The sequence below is a fragment of the Somniosus microcephalus genome, unplaced genomic scaffold, assembly GCF_052327205.1.
Source record: "Somniosus microcephalus isolate GS21.2 unplaced genomic scaffold, FLI_Smic_1.0 unresolved_chr3, whole genome shotgun sequence".
In the NCBI taxonomy this organism is placed as follows: Eukaryota; Metazoa; Chordata; class Chondrichthyes; order Squaliformes; family Somniosidae; genus Somniosus; species Somniosus microcephalus.
The window spans coordinates 55,364,784-55,389,344 of record NW_028225181.1 but is presented as its reverse complement, the minus strand read 5'-3'; the positions used below and the strand labels follow the sequence as shown (position 1 = coordinate 55,389,344).

Here is a 24,561-nt window from a genome sequence, read left to right as displayed (position 1 = left end):
GCATTCGTCACAGGGAGACATTCGACTATGGTCGAGTGGAATAACTCCATTGGATCCACTGCAAGGTCTTCTTCTTCCACCGTCGGAAACGGTAGGCGTGACAATCCATCAGCATTTCCATGCTGTTTAGTTCCTTTGTACTCGATGTCATATTGGTGTGCCCCTAGGAAAAGGGACCACCTCTGCAGCCGTTGCGCCGTCATTATCGGTACTCCCTTCTGAGGGTTGAAAATGGAGACAAGAGGTTGATGATCGGTTAGTAGAGTAAATTTTTGACCGTGCAGATAGTGATTGAACTTCTTCACCCCCCACACTAGGCTGAGGGCCTCTCTGTCAATCTGGGCGTAGTTACGCTCGGCAGAAGTTAACGAGCGTGACGCAAACGCTATCGGCCTCTCTAAACCATCAAGGAATTTATGTGACAGTACCGCCCCAATGCCGTAGGGAGACGCATCACACGCCAGCCTGATTGGCAGTGCTGGGTTGTAGTGAGCCAATACTTCCCTTGAAGTGATTAAGTCCTTACTCTTCTGAAAGGCCCGCTTACAATCATCGCTCCATTTCCATGCTACCCCTGTTCGTAGCAGGGCGTTCAGTGGGTGCAGAATTGTCGACAAATTCGGCAAAAACTTATGGTAGTAATTCACCAATCCGAGGAATGACCTCAGTTGCGACACATTTTCAGGCGCTGGGGCCTTAACAACCGCTTCAATTTTGTCAGGGGACTTATGTAACCCCTCTTCATCAATCATGTGGCCACAATACGATATCTGTTTCTTAAAAAATTCACACTTGGGGCGGTTGGCTCGCAGTCCATGTTCCCGTAGTCTAGTGAGCACCTGTTCTAGGTTGTTAAGGTGTTCACTGTCATCTTCACCTGTCACAAGGATGTCGTCCAAGTAACACTGAGTCCCCGGAATCCCTTGCAGGACTTGTTCCATCGCTCTTTGCCATATTGCTGGAGCCGATGCTACTCCGAATACCAATCGATGATACTGGTAAAGACCTTTGTGAGTGTTTATCGTGAGATACTTCCTAGAGGACTCTTCAACCTCCATCTGCAAATATGCTTGTGCTAGGTCAATTTTTGTAAAACGCTTCCCTCCAGACAGTGAGGCGAAGATGTCTTCTATCCTTGGAAGAGGATATTGTACTGTGTGAAGGACTGGGTTCACCGTCACCTTGAAATCCCCACAGATGCGAATCTTCCTTGGCTCCCCGGACTTATTGCTTAACGTTTTCTTCATGACAGGAACGATGGGTGTCGCCCACTCGCTCCAGTCTACCTTAGACAACACGCCTGCGTTCTCCAGATTCTCCAGCTCTGCCTCGACGGCTGGGCGAATTGCATATGGTACCGGTCTTGCTTTGAAAAACTTGGGAACTGCATTCTCTTCTATTTTTATCGAGGCGGTTACGCCTTTAAGCGTGCCCAGTTCTTGTTGAAATACCTCTTTGGCGTTAGCTAAGATTGTTGACAATCGTCCAGGAGTGACGTCTTCATCTTTTTTACCGTCCACCGTCATTGCATAAATGGAGTGCCAATCTAAGTTTATCTTCCTGATCCATTCCCGTCCCAATAACAGTGGTCCACCATTTGGCAGTATGTAGAGATACAATTTCCGTATTTCCTTGCCGTTGTATTCGACAGGCACCCTTATTTTTCCTCTGGGGTATACTTTTTGCCCCGTATACGTCGTCAAGACGATGGATGTCTCTCTCAAGGGTATGTGTGAAAATAGCCACTCGTAGTCTCGTCGATTCATGACGGTTAGAGCTGATCCTGTATCCAATTCCATTTTAACTTGGGACCCTGCTATCGTGAGGGTGACCCAAATGGTTCGGTGATCCTCTTTTGCGATTACATTGTGAAGTTTGAGACAGCTTAGTCTCCTGTTCCCGGATTCACTATCGCTCATCTGGTCTTCGGAACTACTGTCCGTCATCTTTTGTACTTTCTTGTACGGTTCCTTAGTAGCCTTTTTGTTGTCGCTGGTCTTCTTCCCAGACCTGCAAACTCGTGCAATGTGTCCCATCTTCCCGCATTGTCTACATATTTTGTCTTTGGACCAGCAGTCCTTCTGGTCATGGTTAGTTCTGCCGCAGCGATAACATTTTGCAAATCCCCGTGTCATTTCGTGGGTGCCGTATTCCTGTGGTTTTTGTTGAATTTCTGCAGCTCCCCTGGCTGCTGCTTCATACGATACTGCCACGCTGAAAGCCTTATCTAGCGTCAGCTCTTTCTCTGAGAGTAACTTCTTCTGTGTTCCTTCACTCCGGAGTCCACAGACAAATTTGTCCCGTAGGGTATCTGCCAGTCCTGCTCCGAACTGGCAGTGCTTTGATAGCTTGCATAGTTCCATAAGGTACTCAGCATTGCTCTCATCTTTATGCTGAGTTCTCCTGTGGAATTTAAATCTTTCTGCTATCAACAGCGATGCAGGGTTTAGGTGTTCCTGTAGGACAGCAACAATTTCGTTAAAACTCTTCGCCTTCGGTTTGGCTGGAGTAATCAGGTCCCGCAATAGGCCGTACGTTCTAGCGCCCATTACGTTTAGCAATATCGATGCCTTTTTCTCCTCCGCTATTTTGTTTGCCTCGAAATATACCTCGACTCTTTCCACATACGTGGTCCAGTCCTCTATTGTATTATCAAAAGCAGTGATACAGCCAGTCTTCGGCATCTTGCAAATCTAAAATGGCGCCTCCCGCGCTCTGCATTCTTCCCCGATTTAACAAAATGGTGCCTCCCGCGCTTTGCCTTCTTCCCCGCTGTTGTTAGCGCTGCTTTCCGCGGTTCCCGTTGCAACCAGCAGCTCCTCGCGGTTTCTTGCGCGTTTAATATTTTTTTATTTTTTTATTATTTTCCCGTCGTGGAACAACCCTGTGGGACTCTTGCCTCCCTCTTCGCGGGTCTATACGCAGCCCGGCTTCGTAGCACCGGCCGCGCCCTGTGTGCTCCACCCTCTCTCTCTCTCTTCTTCCCGACAACACTGCTTGGCCCCGTTGCAAGCCACCCGCTCGAGTTCGCGACCGCCGCAGCCCAGGAAGGATCAGTGCACTACCTGCCACTAGCCCGATTAGCTGAAGCACCGTCGACAGGAACCAGGACCCGCTTCCGACAGCTTCTCCAGCAATCTTCAACTCCGCTAACACAGGGCGGATGCCCACGGTCGACGCCCGTTTCTACTGCCTCTTACTTTCTTTTCTTTCTGGCCTCGACCTCTGCTCACTTCGCTGTCGGAATGGATCCCAGGAGGTGGTGCAGACTGTAGGTAGGTTCGTATCTGCTCGTCGCCAGCATTACGTCCGTGAATGATTGAGACACGGACAGCAGGAGTTGAACAAAAGAAGTCTTTACTGATGGAAGTCAATAGTGAAACTGAAACAACAGAGGCTCGCTAACGCCTTTTATACAGGGGTGGTCACTGCCGGTACTGCAGTCTGAGACCAGTTATTCTCTTAAAGGTACATACACAACATAAATGGCTTACCCCTTATCCTTAGACTGTGATCCCTGGTTCCGGACTCACCCGCCATTGGGAACAGCCTTCCTGCATCTAGTCTGTCTAGTCCTGTTAGAATTTTATAAGTTTCAATGAGATCCCCTCTCATTCTTCTGCGCCTAGGACACTGCCCTGAGGAACTGTGTGTGTGTCTGTCTGTGTGTGTACAACTAACTTTTTTCTGACAACCTTCTTCTCCGCCCTCCATTTTTACTCCCAGAGGGCTTTGCAGCTGACGATGGCGGACAAGCAGAGAGAGGCCGTATCCCAGCTTAAGCGGGAGATGGAAGAGGCCGCGGAGCGCCAGGAGCAGCAGAAGGAGCAGCTGAACCGCACCATCGCAGGCCTGCAGGACGAGCGAGACCAGATCCTGATACAGGCCGAGAGCGAGAAGCAGCAGGTCAGGGCGCAGATCAAAGGTCGGCTCCCGCCGTGCCCCATGTGGCTCAGTGGGGAGTGAGCAGGAAAGGCCCAGTCTCCTTCCTCGGCCTAGAACGCTGTCCATTGGGAGTGAATGGGAAGGAGTTTGGTCCATTGGGATTGTGTACAATGGGAGTGAATGGGAAGGGGTTTGGGTCCATTGGGATTGTGTACAATGGGAGTGAATGGGAAGGGGTTGGGTCCATTGGGATTGTGTGCAGTGGGAGTGAATGGGAAGGGGTTTGGGTCCATTGGGATTGTGTACAATGGGAGTGAATGGGACGGGGTTTGGGTCCATTGGGATTGTGTACAATGGGAGTGAATGGCAAGGGGTTTGGGTCCATTGGGATTGTGTACAGTGGGTGTGAATGGGAAGGGTTTGGGTCCATTGGGATTGTGTACAGTGGGGGTGAATGGGAAGGGGTTGGGTCCATTGGGATTGTGTACAGTAGGAGTGAATGGGAAGGGGTTGGGTCCATTGGGATTGTGTACAGTGGGACTGAATGGGATGGGTTTGGGTCTATTGGGATTGTGTACAGTGGGAGTGAATGGGAAGGGGTTTGGGTCTATTGGGATTGTGTGCAGTGGGAGTGAATGGGAAGGGGTTTGGGTCCATTGGGATTTTGTACAGTGGGAGTGAATGGGAAGGGGTTTGGGTCCATTGGGATTGTGTACAGTGGGAGTGAATGGGAAGGGTTTGGGTCCATTGGGATTGTGTACAGTGGGAGTGAATGGGAAGGGGTTTGGGTCCATTGGGATTGTGTGCAGTGGGAGTGAATGGGAAGGGGTTTGGGTCCATTGGGATTGTGTACAGTGGGAGTGAATGGGAAGGGGTTTGGGTCCATTGGGATTGTGTACAATGGGATCGAATGGGAAGGGGTTTGGGTCCATTGGGATTGTGTGCAATGGGAGTGAATGGGAAGGGATTTGGGTCCATTGGGATTGTGTACAGTTGGAGTGAATGGGAAGGGGTTTGGGTCCATTGGGATTGTGTACATTGGGAGTGAATGGGAAGGGGTTTGGGTCCATTGGGATTGTGTACAGTGGGAGTGAATGGGAAGCGGTTTGGGTCCATTGGGATTGTGTACAGTGGAAGTGAATGGGAAGGGGTTTGGGTCCATTGGGATTGTGTACATTGGGAGTGAATGGGAAGTGTTTGGGTCCATTGGGATTGTGTACATTGGGAGTGAATGGGAAGTGTTTGGGTCCATTGGGATTGTGTACAGTGGGTGTGAATGGGAGGTGTTTGGGTCCATTGGGATTGTGTACAGTGGGAGTGAATGGGAAGTGTTTGGGTCCATTGGGATTGTGTACAGTGGGAGTGAATGGGAAATGTTTGGGTCCATTGGGATTGTGTACAGTGGGAGTGAATGGGAAGGGGTTGGGTCCATTGGGATTGTGTACAGTGGGAGTGAATGGGAAGGGGTTGGGTCCATTGGGAATGTGTACAGTGGGTGTGAATGGGAAGGGGTTGGGTCCATTGGGATTGTGTACAGTTGGAGTGAATGGGAAGGGGTTGGATCCATTGGGATTGTGTACAGTTGGAGTGAATGGGAGGGGTTGGATCCATTGGGATTGTGTACAGTTGGAGTGAATGGGAAGGGGTTGGGTCCATTGGGATTTTGTACAGTTGGAGTGAATGGGAAGGGGTTGGATCCATTGGGATTGTGTACAGTGGGAGTGAATGGGAAGGGGTTGGGTCCATTGTGTACAGTTGGAGTGAATGGGAAGGGGTTTGGGTCCATTGGGATTGTGTACAGTTGGAGTGAATGGGAAGGGGTTGGATCCATTGGGATTGTGTACAGTTGGAGTGAATGGGAAGGGGTTTGGGTCCATTGGGATTGTGTACAGTTGGAGTGAATGGGAAGGGGTTGGATCCATTGGGATTGTGTACAGTTGGAGTGAATGGGAAGGGGTTTGGGTCCATTGGGATTGTGAATGGGAAGGGGTTGGGTCCATTGGGATTGTGTACAGTTGGAGTGAATGGGAAGGGGTTTGCGTCCATTGGGATTTTATAAAATGGGAGTGCATGGGAAGGGATTTGGTCCGTTGGGATTCTCCATCTTGTTCGTACCGTTCTGTTTCTGTTTTCCGGACTCACCATGCTCGATGTTTAACAGGTGCTGTCGACGAATGAATCGGAGAAGGCCCTCCTGGCCGAGAAGCTCGCCGCCGCCCAGCGGGATCTCGGCAGCACCCGGGAGGAGCTTGACGCTCAGAGACGGGATGCCACCAGGGCCAAGGAGCAGGAGCAGGTAGGCCGCGCCCTTGAGAACCGTTCCCTCACTTAGTGCAACATCCGCCTGCATTTATATAGCGCCTTTCACGTAGTAGAATGCACCCCACAGGCTCTGCACAGGAGCAAAAATCTGGCACAATTTGGAGTCCGGGCCGCTGAAGGAGCTAGTAGGACGGGTGAGCAAAAGCTTGGTCACAGAGGTAGTTTTTAAGGAGCGTCTTAAAGGAGGAGAGGGAGAGGCGGAGACCTCTGGAGAGGGAATTATGGAGCTTAGGAACCTTGGCAGCTGAAGGCACGGTCCCTGAAGGTGGAGCGATTCTAATCCGGGGATGCACAAGAGGCCAGAATTATTATCTGAGTGGCAATAGATTGGGAGAAGGGGAAGTGCAACGAGACCCGAGTGTCCTTGTGCATCAGTCGCTGAAGGTAAGCATGCAGGTGCAGCAGGCGGTTAAGAAGGCAAATGGTATGTTGGCCTTCATAGCGAGAGGGTTCGAGTACAGGAGCAAGGATGTCTTGCTGCAGTTGTACAGGGCCTTGGTGAGACCACACCGTGGCCTAGAAATTGGGTTTTGGCGCAGCAACGGCTTTAGCGCCGGAAGTTAGTGCCGGAGCTAAGTCGCGCTGGTCGGGCCAAAAATTCAGTACTTCTGCGCCCAAACGGCTGCCGGCGCTGCTGAAAGCTGTTAGCGCCTGAAAACTGGCGCTATGCGCTGAATTTCGGCGCTATTCCGGCGCTGCGGCGCCCGCTGCGGTGCGGCAGGTTCGGGAAGTGCAGGCCTCCTCCTTCCCTTAAGGAGGACCTGCCTGCACCCGGCCGCGGCCCGCGATAATCTTATTAAAAATGAGCCCGGCACCTCGGACAAGTGCCGGGCTTGCTTCTGTTCCGGGGGGGGGGGGGTGGGGAAGTCCGGGGAGGGAGCTGCGGCCAGGCGGGCGGCGGGAAAGCGGCCGGCCGCCGCGGGGCCTTTAATGCGCCGGCGCAAACTTGTGCAAGGCACCTCTGCCAGAACGTTGCTTGCGGCTGCCACGGGCGAGGCGGCCGCAAGTCAATTTCGGCGCTGGGGCCCGTCACCACGGCAACCAGGACGCTGCGCACACCGATGACATCATCGGTGCCGGCGCAGCGCTACCGGTCTACCGCGGCGGAAGGGCCCCAGGCAATTTAGGCGCCGGCGCCAATTGCAGCGCTAGGCCCTCTAGCGCCGCAAAATCGGCGCTAAGGGCACTGAATTTCTAGGCCCTTGAGTATTGTGTGCAGTTTTGGTCGCCTTATCTGAGGAAGGATGTTCTTGCCATGGAAGGAGTTCAGCGAAGATTCACCAGACTGATACCTGGGACGGCAGGAATGACGTATGAGGAGAGATTGGGTCGATTGGGCTTATACTCACTGGAGTTTAGAAGAATGAGAGGGGATCTCATTGAAACTTATAAAATTCTAACAGGACTAGACAGACTAGATGCAGGAAGGATGTTCCCGATGGCGGGGGAGTCCAGAACCAGGGGTCACAGTCTAAGGATAAGGGGTAAGCCATTTAGGACTGAGATGAGGAGGAATTTCTTCACCCAGAGAGTGGTGAACCTGTGGAATTCTCTACCACAGAAGGCAGTTGAGGCCAATTCATTAAATATATTCAAGAAGGAGTTAGATATATTTCTTAAGGCTAAAGGGATCAAGGGATATGGGGAGAAGGCAGGGACAGGGTACTGAATTTGGATGATCAGCCATGATCTCATTGAATGGCGGAGCAGGCTCGAGGGGCCGAATGGCCTACTCCTGCTCCTATCTTCTATGTTTCTATGTAATTGGAGGAGCGCGGAGCTCTCGGGGGGGGTTAAAGGAATGAAAGATGTGCATTGATATAGCGCCTTTCACCACCACTGGACGTCCCAAATCGCTTCACAGCCAATGAAGTACTTTTTGAAGTGTAGTCACTGTCGTAATGTAAGGAATCGCGGCAGCCAGTTTGCGCACAGCAAGCTCCCACAAACAGCATCAGAACATTAGAAATAGGAGCAGGAATAGGCCACTCGGCCCCTCGAGCCTGCTCCGCCATTCAATAAGATCATGGCTGATCTGATCTTGGGCTCAAAGCCACTTCCCTGCCCGCTCCCCATAACCCTTGACTCCCTTACCATTCAAAAATCTGTCTATCTCCACCTTAAATGTATTTAATGACCCAGCCTCCACCGCTCTCTGGGGCAGAGAATTCCACAGATTTACGACCCTCTGAGAGAAGAAATTCCTCCACATCCCAGTTCTAAAAGGGCGACCCTTTATTCTGAGACTGTGCCCCCGAGTTCTAGATTTCCCCACGAGGGGAAACATCCTCTCTGCATCTACCCTGTCGAGCCCCTCTCAGTATCTTATATGTTTCAATAAGATTACCAGCAATGTGATAATGAACAGATAATCTTTTTTTTTTTCAGTGATTGAGGGATTAATATTGGCCCCAGGACACCAGGGATAGCTCCCCTGCTCTTCTTCGAAATAGTGCCCTGGGATCTTTTCGTCCACCTGAGAGAGTAGACGGGGCTCGGTTTAACGTCTCATCCGAAAGACGGCACCTCCGACAGTGCAGCACTCCCTCAGTACTGCCCCGCCGACAGTGCAGCACTCCCTCAGAACTGCCCCTCCGACAGTGCAGCGCTCCCTCAGTACCGCCCCTCCGACTGTGCAGCGCTCCCTCAGAACTGCCCGTCCGACAGTGCAGCGCTCCCTCAGTACTGCCCCTCCGACAGTGCAACGCTCCCTCAGTACTGCCCCTCCGACAGTGCGGCGCTCCCTCAGTACCGCCCCTCCGACAGTGCGGCGCTCCCTCAGTACCGCCCCTCCGACTGTGCAGCGCTCCCTCAGAACTGCCCGTCCGACAGTGCAGCGTTCCCTCAGTACTGCCCCTCCGACAGTGCAGCGCTCCCTCAGTACCGCCCCTCCGACAGTGCAGCGCTCCCTCAGTACTGCCCCTCCGACAGTGCAGCGCTCCCTCAGTACTCCCGGAGTTATACAGCACAGAAAGAGGCCCTTCGGCCCATCGTGTCCGCGCCAGCCATCAAGCCCTGTCTATTCTAATCCCATTTTCCAGCACTTGGTCCGTAGCCTTGTATGCTATGGCGTTTCAAGTGCTCATCTAAATGCTTCTTGAATGTTGTGAGGGTTCCTGCCTCTACCACCCTTTCAGGCAGTGAGTTCCAGATTCCAAACACCCTCTGGGTGAAAAAGTTTTTCCTCAAATCCCCTCTAAACCTCCTGCCCCTTACCTTGAAACTATGTCCCCTGGTTATTGACCCCTCTCCTAAGGGGAAAAGTTCCTTTCTATCTACCCTATCTATGCCCCTCATAATTTTGTACACCTCAATCAGGTCCCCCCTCAGCCTTCTCTGCTCTAAGGAAAACAACCCCAGCCTGTCCAGTCTCTCTTCATAGCTGAAGCGCTCCAGCCCAGGTAACATCCTTTAATTTAATACAGAGAAGTGTGAGGTGATGCATTTTGGCAGAAGGAACAGGGAGAGGCAATATACACTTAATGGCACAGTTATAAAGAGTGTGCAGGGACAGAGGGACCTGGGAGTTAATGTGTATAGGCCCCTGAAGGTGGCGGGACATATTGAGAGAGTGGTTAACAAAGCATATGGGATCTTGGGCTTCATAAATAGAGGGATTGAGTACAAAAGTAGAGAAGTTATGCTGAACCTTTATAAAGTGCTGGTTAGGCCACAACTGGAGTATTGCGTCCAGTTCTGGTCACCACACTTTAGGAAGGATGTGAAGGCTTGAGAGGGTGCAGAGGAGATTTACCAGAATGGTTCCGGGGATGGGGGATCTTAGCTACAAGGACAGGTTGGAGAAGTTGAATTTGTTTTCATTGGAGCAAAGGAGGTTGAGGGGTGATTTGATCGAGGTGTACAAGATTATGACGGGTTTGGATAGGCTAGACGGGGAAAGGCTGTTCCCACTAGTTGATGGTACAAGGACTAGGGGACACAGATTTAAGGTTTTGGGCAAGAGATACAGGGGGGGGGGAATGTGAGGAAATACTTTTTTACGCAGCGAGTGGTGAGGACCTGGAACTCGCTGCCGACGGAAGTGGTGGAAGCGGAGACACTCAATGTTTTCAAGGGGAGACTGGATAGACACTCGAGGGAAATAAACTTGCAGGGCTCCGGGGATAGAGCGAGGGGAATGGGACTGACTGGATTGCTCTACAGAGAGCTGGCACACACTCGATGGGCCGAATGGCCTCCTTCTGTGCCGTTATGACACTATGACTCAGATCCCTCGAGCCTGTGACACAGGAACAGGAGGAGGCCGATCAGAGCCCTCGAGCCTGTGACACAGGAACAGGAGGAGGCCGATCAGAGCCCTCGAGCCTGTGACACAGGAACAGGAGGAGGCCGATCAGAGCCCTCGAGCCTGTGACACAGGAACAAGAGGAGACCAATCAGAGCCCTCGAGCCTGTGACACAGGAACAGGAGGAGGCCAATCAGAGCCCTCGAGCCTGTGACACAGGAACAGGAGGAGGCCGATCAGAGCCCTCGAGCCTGTGACACAGGAACAAGAGGAGACCAATCAGAGCCCTCGAGCCTGTGACACAGGAACAAGAGGAGACCAATCAGAGCCCTCGAGCCTGTGACACAGGAACAGGAGGAGGCCAATCAGAGCCCTCGAGCCTGTGACACAGGAACAGGAGGAGGCCAATCAGAGCCCTCGAGCCTGTGACACAGGAACAGGAGGAGGCCAATCAGAGCCCTCGAGCCTGTGACACAGGAACAGGAGGAGACCAATCAGAGCCCTCGAGCCTGTGACACAGGAACAGGAGGAGGCCAATCAGAGCCCTCGAGCCTGTGACACAGGAACAGGAGGAGGCCAATCAGAGCCCTCGAGCCTGTGACACAGGAACAGGAGGAGGCCAATCAGAGCCCTCGAGCCTGTGACACAGGAACAGGAGGAGGCCAATCAGAGCCCTCGAGCCTGTGACACAGGAACAGGAGGAGGCCGATCGGAGCCCTCGAGCCTGTGACACAGGAACAGGAGGAGACCAATCAGAGCCCTCGAGCCTGTGACACAGGAACAGGAGGAGGCCGATCGGAGCCCTCGAGCCTGTGACACAGGAACAAGAGGAGACCAATCAGAGCCCTCGAGCCTGTGACACAGGAACAGGAGGAGGCCGATCAGAGCCCTCGAGCCTGTGACACAGGAACAGGAGGAGGCCAATCAGAGCCCTCGAGCCTGTGACACAGGAACAGGAGGAGGCCAATCAGAGCCCTCGAGCCTGTGACACAGGAACAGGAGGAGGCCGATCAGAGCCCTCGAGCCTGTGACACAGGAACAGGAGGAGGCCGATCAGAGCCCTCGAGCCTGTGACACAGGAACAGGAGGAGGCCGATCGGAGCCCTCGAGCCTGTGACACAGGAACAGGAGGAGGCCGATCGGAGCCCTCGAGCCTGTGACACAGGAACAGGAGGAGGCCGATCGGAGCCCTCGAACCTGTGACACAGGAACAGGAGGAGGCCGATCGGAGCCCTCGAGCCTGTGACACAGGAACAGGAGGAGGCCGATCAGACCCCTCGAGCCTGTCCCGCCATTCACTGAGACCGCGGCCGCTCTGTATCCGAACTCCGTCGACCCCCCCTTGGCTCCATATCCCGTACCACCCTCGGCTTGCAAAAATCTATCGCCCTCAGATTTTAAATGATGAATTGAGCGAGCGCCGACTGCTTTCTGCGGGAGAGAGTTCCACACTTCTACCACTCATTGGGCAGGATTTTCATTGGGCCGTGGAGGCGGGATTGGAGGCGTGTGGGGGGGTTAAAAAATCCCAAAATCGGGGGCCACGGACCCATCCCACCCCCAACCCGCCTCCATGCCAGCTTCAAAGGAGGCGGGTACCCGACCTGTGCTGGGCGCCGCCTCCCCGAGGCGGGAAGGGGATTAGTGCCAATTAACTGCCTGTTAACAGGTAGTTAACGGGCAGTTTTTAGCCTAATCCCTATTTTTATCCCTGAAGTGTGGGATTCCCGACGGCTCCAAACCACGGCAAGTTAGCGAGGCGGACCGTCGGGATGAAGGGCTTGGAGGGGTCGAGATGTCCGGTGTTCAGGTGAGTGATGGGTGCATGAGTGCAGAGGTAAGTGTGTTTGGTGTGTTTAAAGAAGTTTTACTTACCTTTACAGCCTTCCTTCCTTCAGGTCTCGGGAGTCCCTCATCTCACCGGCACAGAAAGCAGAATGGCCGCGAGCTGTCAAAATCTGCAGCATTCAGCTTTCTGTTCTGGGGAGATCTCTAAATCATCGTGAGAGGAAGGAATTAACCAGGAGTACAGATTGTCAGTGTTTGACAGCTTCAAACAGCTGTCAAACGCTGATATTTCATCTGTCAAAAGCTCTTGACAGATGACATGTCAGTCTGTGACGTCACCTGTTGCCGGGTGGCCCTTAATTGGCCTGCTGAGCCCGCTGGGTGGGCTCAACAAGATCAGTCAAGTGAAAATCGCGTGGGTTGGCCACAACTCGATGGAGGCGGGACTACAACCCCGAAAGTTGTAGCGATGAATTAAAGTGACAGGCCACCGGATTTACCAGGATGTTGCCTGGGCTGGGGAATTTTAGCTATGACGAAAGATTGGATGGGCTGGGGTTGTTTTCTTTGGAACAGAGGAGGCTGAGGGGAGACCTTATTGAGGTGTATAAAATTATGAGGGGCCTAGATAGGGTGGATCGGAAGGAACTGTTTCCCTTGGCAGGGTGTTCAAAAACAGGGGGCATAGATTTAAAGTAATTGGTTGGAGTTTTAGAGGGGATTTGAGAAGAATTCTTTTCACCCAGAGGGTGGCGGGGGTCTGGAACTCACTGCCTGAAAGGGTGGTAGAGGCAGAAACCCTCATCACATTTAAAAATCACAGGAGGGGCAGTACTGAGGGAGTGCCGCACTGTCGGAGGGCAGTTCTGAGGGAGTGCTGCACTGTCGGAGGGGCAGTACTGAGGGAGCACTGCACTGTCGGAGGGGCAGTACTGAGGGAGTATTGCACTGTCGGAGGGGCAGTACTGAGGGAGTGCCGCACTGTCGGAGGGCAGTACTGAGGGAGTGCTGCACTGTCGGAGGGGCTGTACTGAGGGAGCGCTGCACTGTCGGAGGGGCAGTACTGAGGGAGCGCTGCACTGTCGGAGGGGCAGTACTGAGGGAGTGTTGCACTGTCGGAGGGGCAGTACTGAGGGGACGCTGCACTGTCGGAGGGGCAGTACTGAGGGAGCGCTGCACCGCCGGAGGGGCAGTACAGAGGGAGCGCTGCATGTCGGAGGGGCAGTACTGAGGGAGCGCTGCACTGTCGGAGGGGCAATACTGAGGGAGAGCTGCACTGTCGAAGATGCAGTACAGAGGGAGCGCTGCACCGCCGGAGGGGCAGTACTGAGGGAGCGCTGCATGTCGGAGGGGCAGTACTGAGGGAGAGCGGCACTGTCGAAGATGCCGTCTTTCGGATGAGACGTTAAACCAAGGCCCCGTCTGCCCTCTCAGGTGGACGGAAAAGATCCCACGGCCACTATGTCGAAGAAGAGCAGGGGGGAGTTCTCCCCGGTGTCCTGGGGCCAATATGTATCCCTCAACCAACATCAATAAAACTAATTATCAGCTCATTATCACATTGCTGTTTGTGGGATCTTGCTGTGTGCAAATTTGCTGCCCCATTCCCCACATTGCAACAGTGACTACACTTCAAAACCTACTTCATTGTCTGTAAAGCGCTTTGGGATGGCCGGTGGTCATGAAAGGCGCTATATAAATGCAAGTCTTTTTAAATGTATGGCTCACTATTGCATTACCTGAGTCACCTTCCTCCTTCCCCCCCTCAGTCCTCGATCGCCAGTCTCGCCAGCGACCTGCGGGACATCCAGGCCCAGCTGAAAGAGGTGGAGGTGGACCGCGAGAGGGAGGTGAAGAGCGCCAAGGAGCAGTGCAACCGGAGCACGGTGGAGCGGGACAAGGCACTGCGGGAGGTGAGGCCGCCAGCGGACCAACGCGAACCGTGTGCTGAGCATCTGTCCATGGGCCTTTGGGTGTACGGATCTACCCCCCACACCCCCCCCCCCACCCGCTGTATAATGGTCTGTTCCGAGGCTGGAGCTCCCCCTTCTTTATAATGGACTGTTCCACAAGCAGAGCTTTGCCCCTCCCCTCCTCTCTCTCTATAATGGACTGTTCCACACGTCGAGCTTTGTCACTCCCCTCCTCTCTCTGTATAATCGACTATTCCACAAGTTGAGCTTTGCCCCTCTCCTCCTCTCTCTCTCTATTATGGACTGTTCCACAAGTCGAGCTTTGCCCCTCCCCTCCTCTCTATAATGGACTGTTCCACAAGTCGAGCTTTGCCCCTCCCCTCTCTGTATAATGGACTGTTCCACAAGTCGAGCTCCACCACTCCCCTCCTCTCTCTGTATAATGGACTGTTCCACAAGTCGACCTTTGCCCCTCCCCTCCTCTCTCTGTATAATGGACTGTTCCACAAGTCGAGCTTTGCCACTCCCCTCCTCTCTCTGTATAATGGACTGTTCCACAAGTTGAGCTTTGCCCCTCCCCTCCTCTCTCTGTATAATGGACTGTTCCACAAGTCGAGTTTTGCCTCTCCCCTCATCTCTCTGTAAAATGGAATGTTCCACAAGTCGAGCTTTGCCCCTCCCCTCTCTGTATAATGGACTATTCCACAAGTCGAGCTTTGCCCCTCCCCTCCTCTCTATAATGGACTGTTCCACAAGTCGAGCTTTGCCCCACCCCTCCTCTCTCTGTATAATGGACTATTCCACAAGTCGAGCTTTGCCCCTCCCCTCCTCTCTATAATGGACTGTTCCACAAGTCACATTCTCCCCGTGTTTGCGTGGGTTTCCTCCGGGTGCTCCGGTTTCCTCCCACAGTCCAAAGATGTGCGGGTTAGGTTGATTGGCTATGATAAATTGACCCTTAGTGTTAGGGGGGGTTAAATACGTGGGGTTACGGGGATAGGGTGGGATATGTGTTGGTGTAGGGGTTACGGGGATCGGGTGGGATATGTGTCGGTGCAGGCTCGATGGGCCGAAATGGCCTCTATCTGCACTGTGGGGTTTCTGTGATTCTGTGAAGTCGAGCTTTGCCCCTCCCCTCCTCTCTCTGTATAATGGACTGTTCCACTAGTCGAGCTTTGCCCCTCCCCTCCTCTCGCTGTATAATGGACTGTTCCACTAGTCGAGCTTTGCCCCGCCCCTCCTCTCTCTGTATAATGGACTATTCCACAAGTCGAGCTTTGCCCCTCCCCTCCTCTCTATAATGAACTGTTCCACAAGTCGAGCTTTGCCCCTCCCCTCCTCTCTGTATAATGGACTGTTCCACAAGTCGAGCTTTGCCCCTCCCCTCCTCTCTCTGTATAATGGACTGTTCCACCAGTCGAGCTTTGCCACTCCCCTCCTCTCTCTGTATAATGGACTGTTCCACCAGTCGAGCTTTGCCCCTCCCCTCCTCTCTCTGTATAATGGACTGTTCCACCAGTCGAGCTTTGTCCCTCCCCTCCTCTCTGTAATGGACTGTTCCACAAGTCGAGCTTTGCCCCTCCCCTCCTCTCTCTGTATAATGGACTGTTCCACAAGTCGAGCTTTGCCACTCCCCTCCTCTCTCTGTATAATGGACTGTTCCACCAGTCGAGCTTTGCCCCTCCCCTCCTCTCTCTGTATAATGGACTGTTCCACAAGTCGAGCTTTGCCCCTCCCCTCCTCTCTGTATAATGGACTGTTCCACCAGTCGAGCTTTGCCCCTCCCCTCCTCTCTGTATAATGGACTGTTCCACCAGTCGAGCTTTGCCCCTCCCCTCCTCTCTCTGTATAATGGACTGTTCCACCAGTCGAGCTTTGCCCCTCCCCTCCTCTCTCTGTATAATGGACTGTTCCACCAGTCGAGCTTTGCCCCTCCCCTCCTCTCTCTGTATAATGGACTGTTCCACAAGTCGAGCTTTGCCCCTCCCCTCCTCTCTGTATAATGGACTGTTCCACCAGTCGAGCTTTGCCCCTCCCCTCCTCTCTGTATAATGGACTGTTCCACCAGTCGAGCTTTGCCCCTCCCCTCCTCTCTCTGTATAATGGACTGTTCCACCAGTCGAGCTTTGCCCCTCCCCTCCTCTCTCTGTATAATGGACTGTTCCACCAGTCGAGCTTTGCCCCTCCCCTCCTCTCTATAATGGACTGTTCCACCAGTCGAGCTTTGCCCCTCCCCTCCTCTCTCTGTATAATGGACTGTTCCACCAGTCGAGCTTTGCCCCTCCCCTCCTCTCTCTGTATAATGGACTGTTCCACCAGTCGAGCTTTGCCCCTCCCCTCCTCTCTCTGTATAATGGACTGTTCCACCAGTCGAGCTTTGCCCCTCCCCTCCTCTCTCTGTATAATGGACTGTTCCACCAGTCGAGCTTTGCCCCTCCCCTCCTCTCTCTGTATAATGGACTGTTCCACCAGTCGAGCTTTGCCCCTCCCCTCCTCTCTCTGTATAATGGACTGTTCCACCAGTCGAGCTTTGCCCCTCCCCTCCTCTCTCTGTATAATGGACTGTTCCACCAGTCGAGCTTTGCCCCTCCCCTCCTCTCTCTGTATAATGGACTGTTCCACCAGTCGAGCTTTGCCCCTCCCCTCCTCTCTCTCTGTATAATGGACTGTTCCACCAGTCGAGCTTTGCCCCTCCCCTCCTCTCTCTGTATAATGGACTGTTCCACCAGTCGAGCTTTGCCCCTCCCCTCCTCTCTCTCTGTATAATGGACTGTTCCACCAGTCGAGCTTTGCCCCTCCCCTCCTCTCTCTGTATAATGGACTGTTCCACCAGTCGAGCTTTGCCCCTCCCCTCCTCTCTCTGTATAATGGACTGTTCCACCAGTCGAGCTTTGCCCCTCCCCTCCTCTCTCTCTGTATAATGGACTGTTCCACCAGTCGAGCTTTGCCCCTCCCCTCCTCTCTCTGTATAATGGACTGTTCCACCAGTCGAGCTTTGCCCCTCCCCTCCTCTCTCTGTATAATGGACTGTTCCACCAGTCGAGCTTTGCCCCTCCCCTCCTCTCTCTGTATAATGGACTGTTCCACCAGTCGAGCTTTGCCCCTCCCCTCCTCTCTCTGTATAATGGACTGTTCCACCAGTCGAGCTTTGCCCCTCCCCTCCTCTCTCTGTATAATGGACTGTTCCACCAGTCGAGCTTTGCCCCTCCCCTCCTCTCTCTGTATAATGGACTGTTCCACCAGTCGAGCTTTGCCCCTCCCCTCCTCTCTCTGTATAATGGACTGTTCCACCAGTCGAGCTTTGCCCCTCCCCTCCTCTCTCTGTATAATGGACTGTTCCACAAGTCGAGCTTTGCCCCTCCCCTCCTCTCTCTCTATAATGGACTGTTCCACCAGTCGAGCTTTGCCCCTCCCCTCCTCTCTCTCTATAATGGACTGTTCCACCAGTCGAGCTTTGCCCCTCCCCTCCTCTCTCTGTATAATGGACTGTTCCACCAGTCGAGCTTTGCCCCTCCCCTCCTCTCTCTGTATAATGGACTGTTCCACCAGTCGAGCTTTGCCCCTCCCCTCCTCTCTGTAATGGACTGTTCCACCAGTCGAGCTTTGCCCCTCCCCTCCTCTCTCTGTAATGGACTGTTCCACCAGTCGAGCTTTGCCCCTCCCCTCCTCTCTCTGTATAATGGACTGTTCCACCAGTCGAGCTTTGCCCCTCCCCTCCTCTCTCTGTATAATGGACTGTTCCACCAGTCGAGCTTTGCCCCTCCCCTCCTCTCTCTGTATAATGGACTGTTCCACCAGTCGAGCTTTGCCCCTCCCCTCCTCTCTCTCTGTAATGGACTGTTCCACCAGTCGAGCTTTGCCCCTCCCCTCCTCTCTCTGTATAATGGACTGTTCCACCAGTCGAGCTTTGCCCCTCCCCTCCTCTCTCTCTGTAATGGACTGTTCCACCAGTCGAGCTTTGCCCCTCCCCTCCTCTCTCTGTATAATGGACTGTTCCACCAGTCGAGCTTTGCCCCTCCCCTCCTCTCTCTGTATAATGGACTGTTCCACCAGTCGAGCTTTGCCCCTCCCCTCCTCTCTCTGTAATGGACTGTTCCACCAGTCGAGCTTTGCCCCTCCCCTCCTCTCTCTGTATAATGGACTGTTCCACCAGTCGAGCTTTGCCCCTCCCCTCCTCTCTCTGTATAATGGACTGTTCCACCAGTCGAGCTTTGCCCCTCCCCTCCTCTCTCTGTATAATGGACTGTTCCACCAGTCGAGCTTTGCCCCTCCCCTCCTCTCTCTCTGTATAATGGACTGTTCCACCAGTCGAGCTTTGCCCCTCCCCTCCTCTCTCATAACATGACTAGGCAGAGTCGACGTGGTTTTATGAAAGGGAAACCGTGGTCTGTCAAATTTGTTCTAGTTTTTTGAGGATGTATCTAGCAGGGTAGTTAAAGGGGAACCAGTAGATGTAGTATATTTGGATTTCCAAAAGAGCATTCGATAAGGTGCCACATAATAGGTTATAAGGTAAGGGCTCATGGGGTTGGGCGTAACATAGTAGCATGGATTGAGGATTGGTTAACAGACAGAAACAGAGAGTAGGAATAAACGGATCTTTTCCAGGTTGGCAGGCTGTAGCTAGTGGATCAGTGTTGGGGCCTCATCTATTTACAATTTATATTAATGACATAGATGAAGGGACTGAGTGCAAGTTTGCTGATGATACAAAGCTAGGTGGGACAGTAAGCTGTGAGGAGATCACAAAGACTCTGCAAAGGGATATAGACTTTCAAATGTTGGTGTTCAGAGATTTAGGTGTCCTCGTGCAAGAAACACAGAAAGCTAGCGTGCAGGGACAGCAAGCAATAAGGAAGGCAAGTGGCATGTTGGCCTTTATTGCAAGGGGGTTGGAGTATAAGAGTAAGGAAGTCTTGCTCCAATTGTACAGGGCCTTGGTGAGACCACACCTGGAGTACTGGGCACAGTTCTGGTCTCCTTATCTAAGGAAGGATATACTTGCCTTGGAGGCGGTGCAACGAAGGTTCACTAGATTGATTCCTGGGATGAGAGGGCTGTCCTATGAGGAGAGATTGTGTAGAATGGGCCGATACTCGCTGGAGTTTAGAAGAATGAGAGGTGATCTCATTGAAACATGTAAGATTCTGAGGGGGATTGACAGGGTAGATGCTGAGAGGTTGTTTCCCCCTGGCTGGAGTGTCTAGAACTAGGGGACATAGTCTCAGGATAAGGGGTCGGCCATTTGGGACTGAGATGCGGAGGAATTTCTTCACTGAGAGGGTTCTGAGTCTTTGGAATTCTCTGCCCCAGAGGTCTGTGGAAGCTGAGTCTTTGAGTATATTCAAGGTTGAGATCGAGAGATTTTTGGAATCAAGGGATACGGAGATCGGGCGGGAAAGTGGAGTTGAGGTCGATGATCAGCCGTGATCTGATTGAATGGCGGAGCAGGCTCGAGGGGCCGTGTGGCCTAGTCCTGCTCCTAATGTTCTTATATTCTCTCTGTATAATGGACTTTTCCGTGACTGCAGCTCCCCCTTTTATATAATGGACTATTCCACAAGTCCCCTCCTCTCTCTGTATAATGGACTGTTCCGTGCATGGAGCTCCCCCTTCTGTATAATGGGGAGGTCCACCGGTAGAGCGTTCCCCCCTTCTCTCTGTATAATGGACTGTTCCGTGACTGAGGCTACCCCCTTCTGTATAATTGGCTGTTCCGTCTCTCGCACTCCCATCTCTATTTAATGGATTCTTCCATGGCTGAAGCTTCCCCCTCCTCCTGTATAATGGACTGTTCCACAGGTGGAGTTCCCCCTCCTCCTGTATGATGGACTGTTCTGTGTCTGGAGCGTTCCTCCCCTCTCTGAATAATGGACTGTTCCGTGTCGAGAGCTTCCCTCTCCCACCCCTCTGTATAATGGACTCTTCCACGGGTAGATCTACCCGCGGCTCCTGTATAATGGACCGTCCCACGGGTAGATCTACCCACGGCTCCTGTATAATGGACCGTCCCACGGGTAGATCTACCCGCGGCTCCTGTATAATGGACCGTCCCACGGGTAGATCTACCCACGGCTCCTGTATAATGGACAGTCCCACGGGTAGATCTACCCGCGGCTCCTGTATAATGGACCGTTCCACGGGTAGATCTACCCAGGGCTCCTGTATAATGGACCGTCCCACGGGTAGATCTACCCAGGGCTCCTGTATAATGGACCGTCCCACGGGTAAATCTACCCAGGGCTCCTGTATAATGGACCGTCCCACGGGTAGATCTACCCAGGGCTCCTGTATAATGGACCGTCCCACGGGTAGATCTACCCAGGGCTCCTGTATAATGGACCGTCCCACGGGTAGATCTACCCGCGGCTCCTGTATAATGGACCGTCCCACAGGTAGATCTACCCAGGGCTCCTGTATAATGGACAGTCCCACGGGTAGATGCCCCCCTTTGAAGCCAAGTTGGTCTCTCTCCTTTGAGTCTCTGAGCAGAGCGGAAAGACTCACTTGAAGCACTTTGTCGAGAGCCTTCTGTTTTTTTTTCCCCTTGCGTAGATAATGTCCGGTCATTCAAGATTCCTCTCCGCGCGGCCCGTCGCGCAGAGCGGGGGGTTATTACCAGTTTAAGGGAGGCCGTGACCCTTTGCGCCACCCCTGACCCTTGACCTACGAACCCTGGGAGTGGGCGCGGGGGCGGACGCGGGAGGGGCGGTGGGAGTGTGCGGTATTTGAACTGCCGAGGGGCTTTCAGAAAGGCAGCGTTGTCTCGCCTCCCTAATCCGTTCTCTCCTCATAAACCCCGTGCTTGGCCTGTGAAAGCCAGATGCGGGGGGGGAGGTGGTGTGTGTGGCGGCAGGCTATTCGACCGCGGGGGGAAGCGCCAGATCCTGCCCTCGCTGCCTCCCGAACCCCAGCCCCCGGCCTCATGATCTCTCTGGCAGGAGTCAGGAGTCACTGGCCCACCCGATCGGGTGCTGAAACCCACACTGATTGTTTAGACCGCCCGCCACTCCCCCCTCCCCATCCTTAACCCAGGGACACTGAGGCCAGTTGTTGCCCCCCCAGACACTGGGTGAGATCAGGCTAACTCAGCACAGGCCGGGGACGGAGCCTGGGCCTTTCCTGCTCTGTGTGTGGGGCTCAGTACCACACTGGGTGTGAGATCAGGCTAACTCAGCACAGGCCGGGGACGGAGCCTGGGCCTTTCCTTCTCTGTGTGTGGGGCTCAGTACCACACTGGGTGTGAGATCAGGCTAACTCAGCACAGGCCGGGGACGGAGCCTGGGCCTTTCCTGCTCTGTGTGTGGGGCTCAGTACCACACTGGGTGTGAGATCAGGCTAACTCAGCACAGGCCGGGGACGGAGCCTGGGCCTTTCCTGCTCTGTGTGTGGGGCTCAGTACCACACTGGGTGTGAGATCAGACGAACTCAGCACAGGCCGGGGACGGAGCCTGGGCCTTTCCTGCTCTGTGTGTGTAGGGCTCAGTACCACACCGGGTGTGAGATCAGGCTAACTCAGCACAGGCCGGGGACGGAGCCTGGGCCTTTCCTGCTCTGTGTGTATGGGGCTCAGTACCACACTGGGTGTGAGATCAGGCTAACTCAGCACAGGCCGGGGATGGAGCCTGGGACTTTCCTGCTCTGTGTGTGTGGGTGGAATGTGGGGTTGGGGTGGGGGGGGGGCAATGTTGGGGTGCTCACTCCCGTCGGGCCTTTCAATGCTAAAACCTGTTCGGCCACGTGGCTCAAACCTTTGACCCTTTGGCAGGTGGAGGAGGCCCAGGCCCGGGGCGGGGCCCTGGAGGAGACGCTGGAGGGGCTGAGGCGTGAGCTGGCCCAGGTCCTGCGCGAGATCGAGGGGCTGGAGGAGGCCCGGCAGGCGGTGGAGCGGGAGGCCTCAGAGGCGCAGCGGGCGCAGGGCGAGGAGCGGGCGGAGAAGGAGATGGCGCAGAGATTGAACGAGGAAATCCGCGGCACCCTGAGGCGCCTGGAGGGCGAGAAGATCAGGTAACGACCCTTGACCCTTCCCCTCTCCAGCCTCACTGCCGCGGCCCAGTTAGTTGCACTCTGACCTCTGGACGTAAGAACAGGAGGAGGCCTTCAGCCCATCGAGCCTGTTACATAGGAACAGGAGGAGGTCTTCAGCCCATCGAGCCTGTTACACAGGAACAGGAGGAGGCCATTCAGCCCCACAAGCCTGTTACATAGGAACAGGAGGAGGCCATTCAGCCCCTCGAACCTTTTACAAAGGAACAGGAGGAAGCCATTCAGCCCCTCGAGCCGGTTAAACAGTAACAGGAGGAGGCCATTCAGCCCTTCTCGAGCCTGTTACATAGGAACAGGAGGAGGCCATTCAGCCCCTCGAGACTGTTACATAGGAACAGGAGGCGCCCCTCGAGCCTGTTACACAGGAACAGGAGGAGGCCATTCAGCCCCTCAAGCCTATTACACAGGAACAGTAGGACACCATTCAGCCCCTCTCGAGCCTGTTCTGTAGGCACAGGAAGAGGCCATTCAGCCCCTCTCGAGTCTGTTACGTAGGAACAAGAGGAGGCCATTTAGCCCCTCTCGAGCCTGTTGCATAGGCACAGGAAGAGGCCATTCAGCCCCTATCGAGTCTGTTACGTAGGAACAAGAAGAGGCCATTCAGCCCCTCGAGACTGTTACACAGGAACAGGAGGAGGCCATTCAGCCCCTCGAGTCTGTTCCTCCCTTCAGTCAGATCATGGCTGATCTGTACCTCAACTCCATTTAGCCACCTTTGCTCCATACCCCTCGACACCCTTTCCCAACAAAAATCTATCGATACAAAAAGAAAATACTGCAGATGCTGGAAATCTGAAATAAAGACAGAAAATGCTGGAGACACTCAGCAGGTCAGGCAGCATCTGTGAAGAGAGAAACAGAGTTAACGTTTCAGGTATGGGATACTTGCCTTCATTAGCCGAGGCATAGAATATAAGAGCAGGGCGGTTATGATGGAGCTGTACAAAACGCTAGTTAGGTCACAGCTGGAATACTGTGTGCAGTTCTGGTCGCCACACTATAGGAAGGATGTGATTGCATTGGAGAGGGTGCAGAGGAGATTCACCAGGGTGTTACCTGGGCTGGAGCGCTTCAGCTATGAAGAGAGACTGGACAGGCTGGGGTTGTTTTCCTTAGAGCAGAGAAGGCTGAGGGGGGACCTGATTGAGGTGTACAAAATTATGAGGGGCATAGATAGGGTAGATAGAAATAAACTTTTCCCCTTAGTAGAGGGGTCAATAATCAGGGGGCATAGTTTCAAGGTAAGGGGCAGGAGGTTTAGAGGGGATTTGAGGAAAAACTTTTTCACCCAGAGGGTGGTTGGAATCTGGAACTCACTGCCTGAAAGGGTGGTAGAGGCAGGAACCCTCACAACATTCAAGAAGCATTTAGATGAGCACTTGAAACGCTATAGCATACAAGGCTACGGACCAAGTGCTGGAAAATGGGATTAGAATAGACAGGGCTTGATGGCCGGCGCGGACACGATGGGCCGAAGGGCATCTTTCTGTGCTGTATAACACTATGACTATGACAAGGACAATACCATAACTGAGAGGGTACGACTATCAGGAAAGACTGAACAGGCTGGGCCTCTTCTCAAGAGAAGGCTGAAGGGGTGACCTGATTCTTCTAAATTACAGTATGATGGTGTTTAATAGGGTTAGATGTAGAGAAGATGTGAGACCAGAACTAGGGGCCATCAATATAAGATAGTCGGCACTAAGCTCATGGTCTACAGGGCAGCAGTGATACCCGCCCTGCTGTATGCCTCAGAGATATGGACCATGTACAGCAGGCACCTCGAAGCACTGGAGAGGTACCACCAACGCTGCCTCCGCAAGATCCTGCAAATCCATTGGCAGGATAGGCGCACCAACGTCGGTGTTCTCGCTCAGGCCAACATCCCCAGCATCGAAGCTTTGACCATGCTCAATCAGCTCCGATGGACGGGTCACATTGTCCGCATGCCCGATACGAGACTCCCGAAACAAGCGCTCTACTCGGAGCTCCGACACGGCAAGAGAGCCCCAGGTGGGCAGAGGAAACGCTTCAAGGACACCCTCAAAGACTCCTTGGAAAAAGTGTAACATCCCCACCGACACCTGGGAATCCCTGGCCCAAGACTGCACAAAGTGGAGGAGAAGAATCCGGGAAGGCACCGAACACCTCGAGTCTCTTCGCCGGGAGCAAGCGGAAGCCAAGTGCAGGCAGCGCAAGGAGCGCACGTCAACCCAAGCACCCCACCCACCCGCCCCTTCAACCACGGTCTGCCCCACCTGTGACAGAGACTGTCGGTCCCGCATTGGACTCATCAGTCACCTGAGAACTCATTCTTAATGTGGAAGCAAGTCATCCTCGGTTCCGAGGGGCTGCCCAAG

The 24,561-nt window shown here is 53.7% G+C and overlaps 1 protein-coding gene across 4 annotated transcripts in view; it reads left to right on the top strand.

Annotated features, from left to right (window-relative positions):
* Positions 1–24,561, top strand: part of LOC147091459 (uncharacterized) — a 113,179-nt gene that overhangs the window by 7,381 nt on the left and 81,237 nt on the right. For all 4 annotated transcript variants that reach the window (XR_015075214.1, XM_085976803.1, XM_085976804.1 and 1 more), the window contains exons 2-5: positions 3,727–3,906; positions 6,047–6,181; positions 14,012–14,155; positions 21,924–22,162. Coding sequence is in view for 3 of the 4 variants with exons in the window: in XM_085976803.1 (XP_085832929.1) it covers positions 3,745–3,906; positions 6,047–6,181; positions 14,012–14,155; positions 21,924–22,162 (680 nt within the window). In the remaining variant the exon portion in view is untranslated. The remainder of the gene's footprint in view (positions 1–3,726; positions 3,907–6,046; positions 6,182–14,011; positions 14,156–21,923; positions 22,163–24,561) is intronic.